The sequence below is a fragment of the Spinacia oleracea genome, chromosome 6, assembly GCF_020520425.1.
Source record: "Spinacia oleracea cultivar Varoflay chromosome 6, BTI_SOV_V1, whole genome shotgun sequence".
NCBI classification, from domain to species: Eukaryota; Viridiplantae; Streptophyta; class Magnoliopsida; order Caryophyllales; family Amaranthaceae; genus Spinacia; species Spinacia oleracea.
The window spans coordinates 124,614,729-124,621,558 of NC_079492.1; the positions used below are offsets into that span (position 1 = coordinate 124,614,729).

General features: G+C 33.8%; 1 protein-coding gene across 8 annotated transcripts; it reads left to right on the forward strand.

Annotated features, from left to right (window-relative positions):
* Positions 1-3,010: 3,010 nt before the first annotated feature.
* On the forward strand, positions 3,011-6,830 carry LOC110775642 (signal peptide peptidase-like 2). 8 transcript variants are annotated; one of them, XR_008923849.1, is made up of 8 exons: positions 3,011-3,326; positions 3,681-3,776; positions 4,121-4,163; positions 4,428-4,525; positions 4,613-4,736; positions 6,198-6,278; positions 6,379-6,550; positions 6,643-6,830. XR_008923849.1 is itself a non-coding variant. In XM_056832930.1 (3 exons), the coding sequence occupies exons 1-3, from the start codon at positions 6,234-6,236 to the stop codon at positions 6,694-6,696; spliced, it is 255 nt and encodes an 84-aa protein (XP_056688908.1). In that variant the 5' UTR covers positions 4,746-6,233; the 3' UTR covers positions 6,697-6,830. The 8 variants fall into 8 exon arrangements, 1 of the variants encoding a protein (XP_056688908.1); XR_008923853.1 differs by having other exon boundaries at positions 6,379-6,473; XR_008923852.1 differs by having other exon boundaries at positions 6,395-6,550.

Consider the following 6,830-nt stretch of genomic DNA (forward strand, 5'->3'; position numbering starts at 1 on the left):
ATTCTGTGTCTAGGCTGAAGCAAATTGTTAGAAGTAGAATTCATATGGTTATGCCAAAGTCTGTAAGTAGAAGGGATAGTCAATGGTTTTTGACTTTGTAATTAGTGGGTTTGGTGTTTGCTTGCTCTAGTCTAAAATGGTCCAACCTAGTTGGTTTGTTTTGCTAGAGTTAGCTTAAGTTGTATCTTGTTTTGAGCTAATATATTCCTTACTTACTTAGCAAAAAAAAAAAGGCATTGGGCAAGCGACAATTCTTATACTTACTTGACAAGTTGGGCATTTGTGACCTTCATGCTCCAACTTGATGGGGGATGTTAAGCCTTAATTAGTATATATATTGTAACTAGTATAGGACCCGTGCAATTGCACGGTTTTTTAAGTTTACACTGAGATTATAACCCAAGTAATTTGAATGAATGATGCTATCTAACTCTTTCATTTAAAAGTTATTGATTGCATATATTTTACCTCAGTTGTCTTCTCTTTTTCTTTTTTATAATTTACCATAGCACTATCTAAAATCATTTTCGATAATCAACATCAAGGTTGCCAAGATTGGTATTCTACTTTGGATCGGTGAAGGTTGTAGGAAATAGGGTAATATACTCAATGATTAATAGCTAGACCGGCCTAAGGTCGCACACTCTATCGCACAACCATGGGCCTCGGAGCCATATGGGATGTGCGTGACATGCTGGCCACAAGGCTGTATGCACCCTAGCCCAACAACCGACGGGTAAGCCCGCATCGAGCGCAGGCAGAAGCAGCAGCAACGACCCAACAACCCAACATCCTTGGGTCTTGGCGCGCACGGAAAACATCAACCCATCAAAGTGTGGCAACATGGCATGGTTAGGCCCATATGTATGTGTGCCCTAGTGTGAGACGTGTGTGTGGGATGACCGACCAAAGAGTTTCATTTTTTTTTACGAAATTAATTTTTCATACGAATTAAATACTCATTTTTGTTTTTTAATGATGATTACTAATTTATTAATATGTAGATTTCTTATATCTTTATATACTTGCACTAGGGACCTAGATCAAGATGAAGTAATTGATCTACATTATTTAGTACTTTACTCATATTAAAATTTCTAACCGCAACATGAAAACCTACAATCAAATTACATATACAAAATAATTAAAAATACATATTCATCAACTAAGGCACAATATGCAATATCATCGCTCGTTTGTCCAACTAAGAGTAGATATGCATACAGTATCGTCATCGGAATTTTAGGGTGAGTAATAATTTTGGTGTCTACAATACTATTTTGGAATTAGTATATTAGTCATTTATTTTCATATTAATATGTCCAACCACAATGTGATTGCTCAAATAGATGTGTTATAAAATTGTTCTACTGGCGACTTGATCATAAATTTAGTCAATGGGTTTGAATAAAAAATCATGTCCACCATATTACTCATATTCTAATATTTTTTCACGAATAATGATTAATTAAGTCGAAAAGAAAAGTAAACTTTACATGTTAACACCATATTGAACGTTTGCTAATGAAGCATAGAATATTTGACGTAAAATATTTTAAATATAATTGTGAAATACACTAAGCACATGATAAACATTAGGAAAATTAAGATGTTCCTTACTCAGTATTAGACAAAATTAGCTAGATTTTACTTCATTTACTTTCACGTCGACTGACATCATCTTGAGTGAGCCAATTCCCTTTGGATTTTAATTCGGTACTTTCCAGTGTATTAAATATTAAATAATATTTTCCTTTTTATTTTCCAATTATTTTTATGAGGGGTGATATCAGTGGTCATAGTCGTAGCCATAATTAATAAACTAAACATAATAAAAAGTTTAGAATATGTTTAGAAAATTTAAAAAAATACTCCCTCTGTATTTTAAAAAGAGATACACTTTGACCGGTACATAGTTTTAGGATAGTGAGTTGAAGTTATTAAAATAAGATGAAAGTGTGGTAGTGGATGCATCTATATAATTAAAGCAAAGTAATGGTTGATGAGATGTTAGCAAACCTCCAATACTACATTTTCACCTATGACACATCAATGCCCACATCATAACCACTCAAATTGTAACTAATCAATTCACAACTTCAATCAAGTATTAATCAAGCAAGAAAATGAATATAATTAAAGCAAAGTGATGGTTGATGAGATGTTAGCAAACCTCCAATACTACAATTTCACCTATGACACATCGATCAATGCCCACATCATAACCACTCAAATTGCAACTAATCAATTCACAACTTCAATCAAGTATTAATCAAGCAAGAAAAGGAAAAATAACCATTCACATAAAAGGAAATATCAAATTTTGTATTAAATGAATGTGATATAAATACAAATAAGTGAGGAAAAATAATAATAACTCAAGTTATATATCTTTAGAATGTTGAATAACGTAAATATAATGACTAACTATTTCGAAATAAATCTTCAAACAATATGAAATAAATTGAAAAATAATTCGAATCAATCTAACAAATAAAGAAAACGTTATTTTTTATTCTGCATTGGTGTATATTTAATCAAGTTAATAAATAAAAAAGAGGTCAAACCATACAATTTATAACTGATGCTACATTATTATAATACCAACATTTTAAAAAAAAAGTATCTTAGGCATCTACCAATATTTCAGTTGTTTAACATCAGTAAATAAATATTTCTCATATAAATCGACGTATATATATCCTTGATTTATTAATTTCATAACTACTCCCTATTTGCGTTATTACCATTATACTGTACGGTGTATGTTTTTTTTAAAATCTAATCATTATTTTATTTACTTCCTAAGTTTATAATAATCTTGTGTATTAGCACGGGCACATACACTAGTAGAGAAATTGTCATTTGCAACCCATCAATTACAACTCATGCAAGTTGTAGTCGTTGCAACAAGGCTTTGTTCAACGCGGGTCAAGAGTTAAATGAGCTACTCACAGCGTTTTGAATTCATAGCGCGTTGCGATTTTTTTTTTGTTTGTTTTCACGAAATCGCAGCGCATACAGGTGTCCCAAGATGCGATTAGTTGAATTAATTGCAGCTTCGCCCCTTCACTACAAGCTGCAATACAAGTCTTCACAGCCTTTCCCTTCCTCGATCGTTCTGCAGATCTAAGTTCTCCATGTAGATCTACAAAATGGCAGCCCTAATCATCTTCTTCTTCTGCGTTAAGGGAAACTTGTAGTCTTCCTATTTTGCGTCAAATCTTCAACCCTGGTCTACAACGAAATACAGTGACGGCGGAAGAGAGAGGAAGACTATGAACTCCACTTCCGCTCATTGTTCTATCTTTGCCTCGTCGATTGCGGTAAGAATTCGGTTCGTAAACCCTTTGTTTTCTTCGAATTTGTTTGATTTATAATGTTTAGTTGGTGATTATTTTTTAGGGTTTATGTATTGTTCTTCATTTAACATCTTAATTTGACATAAATTTCTGGTTTCCGTCGGTCAAGAGACCAATTCAGGTCCTTTTAGGTTATTTTTTTGTTTTTCTTTGTTATTCCTGTCGATTTTGTTGAATTCGGGGCCAAAGTAGGTAAATGTGGTCGAATTTTGTTTAATTTTGTCGATTTTGTTTTTTAAGCTCTTCCCCCTTTTGAATACTGAATTTCGATTTTGGGAATTTTGCTGATGCATTTGTTTAATCTGGATTTTGCTGCAGAATCTCCCATTGCTGCAAACATTGCAAATATTTCTTGAACTGCAATGCTGGAAAGGGTATGGACTACGGAGTATCACCTTTCTGTGTTTTTTGATGGTAAGCGCAAGTTAGTATTGGGTCTCTTTAAGTATGGTAGAATTTTATTGGGTAATTTTTAGATTGAATCATCTTTTTGTGCTCGATGTTGGATACATACTCTTGAGTCTTGACTCCCTTTACTGCTAATGTTGTTACAACAAGGTTATGAATTACGGTTAATCAGTGGTTATTCATATTGTTTGATATTACTTAAGAAATGTGTATTTCACTTTTGTCTCTTTACTTTCAATTGTGTGTTCTTATATTTCTTTAGGTTAGATGACTGGTAAAAATAAAGATAAATCCCCTTCTTGGTGGTCTTGAGCTCATTTAAGGTCTCACTCATCTTGTTTCTCATGCAGACTATAACTGGAACTAAAGATTCCTTCAGAAGATTATATTTAGGTATATATATAATAATAATAATATTTATATGATTTCCTAGGGCGTAGTGACTTCCTGTTGGCATAGTTGCATCTTATCTTTTGACATTACCTATATACTACTCCATTCGTCCCATTGAAAATGTCCACATTTCTGAATTAGTTCAAACCTGAAGTTCATTTTTCCAAAAAAAAGCCTATTTTCAAAAACATACAGCATAAACGTGTTTGTAGATCTGGGCACATGCTTGATGCTTACGGCAGCTTACATTTTTTTTTGATTTAGTGCAGCAGGCCATCATCACCCCTTTAGTTCTCACGACCAGCTCAAGCTGGAATTCTAGTGGTGATATCATGTGATTCAATCTGTTTGTCAACATCAAGGTTAACTGGGCAGTTTTGGTTTCCCCTAATTAGTGCCCACCTAGGTTTTATTTTCCCTGACAAGGAATCTTCTCTATATTATTGCAGGACACCACACAAGCTGGATATGAGCCTGGGCTGGCACAGATGCATCAAGTCTTTTTTACTTGGATTCTATAGGAAATTGAAAATATTGTCCAAGATGTCAATCTTAACTCGGTGCTGCATGGCTGTAAGTTTTATTTTCATGGAAATGCTAGTTTTTACTGGGTTGCTCTTTGGTTCAAGTACAGTTGAATGATGGTAACAGTAATTCAGAGTGGTAAACATGATTTCTAAGCGTATATTCTATTTAGGTCAAGCAATATAGGATATTTTGACTAGGAATTAGCTGTCACACTTCTAGGTGTCTGTAATATGGAGCTATTTTCTCATTTTAGTTTAGGGCGAGGGGTTTATCGAAATATGGAACTGCAGTTGATATTAAAAGTGACTGAAGTCTTACATTCTTACTTGAACTTGTTTGCACATTATTTCTCCATTTGGCTGAACTAGTAATTTTCTTGGTGGCATAACCTTAATAGAATTACTCTAGAATTACTATCCTTGCTGTGTGTTATCGTGCTAATTCACATCAAAACATCAAGATGAGGTTTTCATACCTATAAACAAAACCAGTTCGGTTAACCGGTTGAAATCACAGAGAATTTGATGTTATATTATAACTCACCATGTGAGATCACATGTCCATGTTTTGTTTCTCAATTAAGGTTTTCTGCCTATAGTTACTTCCCTTCTCTTTTGAGTTAATCATGTAACTAGTAGTACTAAATAATTAGCACACAAGTGATATTCTGTTTTTGTATGTGTGAATTTCTGCGATTTTACATATGAGTTCACGCTGTTAGATGATAGATGAGGTTTCACACCTGAAGTAAAAAATATCTTACGGCATAAGAAAATTGTGCTTGCACCTTCTATGACCACATTGATGCTGCTTTTCTTAAGATCATATACTAGATTTTTAATGTAATGTAAGAACCCTGAGCTGAACTAATATCTGCAATATTGATCTAAGGAAATAATTTACGAGATTTTGAAATGAAATACCAAGAGTTAAAAGTCAGGTTAGCAATTCACGAAGAACCTCACCACACTTACCTTCCTTACTTTGGTCACAGGTCAGTTGCGTTGCAGAAGTTGATTCCTAAAAATATTAACACCAAAACACTTGCAAGAAATAAGTTCAGAAACTAGGGAACTTCAAACAGTGATCAGCAGAATTTACATCAATTTTTAGTTTGCTCTTGAATGAAATAAGTTCAGAAACTGGGGAACTTCTGACATAATGAGGTGTTTCAGTGGAAGTGTAGAGTGAGATTATGTCTTAGCTAGGCATTGGTGATTTTTACCATTTTATATCAACTACTTTGAGAAAACGTTTATACTCCATTTGTCCCTTAAAGAAGTTAAGTCGTTCTGTTTGTCCAGTCTCTTGTTATGATGCAAAATTGATGTACCGGTTTTTAAGTCCAAACCAGCAGATGAGTTTACCTGAACCGGTATTCCACATACCCAAATTCATATAAATGATGATCTATATCCACTGGGTTTTTATCTCTGCAAGAAAAAGTATGATCAGCTTACAAACTTATTAGATGTTGTGATTTCTTTTTTAATTTTCATGCTTCAGGTATAAAACAAACTATGTTTGGTATTTTACCAATATATGCTGGTGAAACCTTGGAAGATTCATTGTACACCAATTCTAGGGGTAAGATATACTTGCTTTAACTGACAAGTATTGGTAACCATGTATGGCTCAACCAGCCATTTTTTTGGCATGGATTTTCATTTTCTATAACTATTTACAGGATTCCCTTTCTTCAGTTTACGTGCAGCTGTACTCCCCTAGGAAGGCATCCGTTGATGTCGCGGAAGTCTCTCTATGGCTCATGGCCGGCTGTTGGTACTATTTTATGCTCGTCTTATTGGTCTTTGTTAAATGCAAGGGTGGCAGCTATTGAACATGAAAAGCTGTTAAAGGTTCTGCCTTGCAATCTTTATATGGTTGCATATTTTCTTGTTGGAAGATGAATATTAGTTGTTAAGATGATTTATTTGATTTCGCTCTGCAGGATAGGTCAGAAGAGGTTGAAGTTCTGAAGGAATTGGTTCATCTGGTTTTGTAGATATTAGTACCAGATCAGCATTTCTTTTCATTGTGATTGCTTCATGCTTTTTTGGTTATGTTGTACAAACCTATTAAACTATTTATAATGTTTTTATTATAATTTTTTGTCAAAATAATAGGATTGTCCGGGGA

What these genes read in the sequence shown, in the direction of transcription:
- LOC110775642 (XM_056832930.1), top strand. Translation starts at nt 6,234, where the DNA reads ATGCTGGTGAAACCTTGGAAGATTCATTGTACACCAATTCTAGGG. An exon ending in ATTGTACACCAATTCTAGGG is followed by an intron (nt 6,279 to 6,394) that starts GTAAGATATACT and finishes CCCTTTCTTCAG; the next exon opens with TTTACGTGCAGCTGTACTCC. An exon ending in AACATGAAAAGCTGTTAAAG is followed by an intron (nt 6,551 to 6,642) that starts GTTCTGCCTTGC and finishes TTCGCTCTGCAG; the next exon opens with GATAGGTCAGAAGAGGTTGA.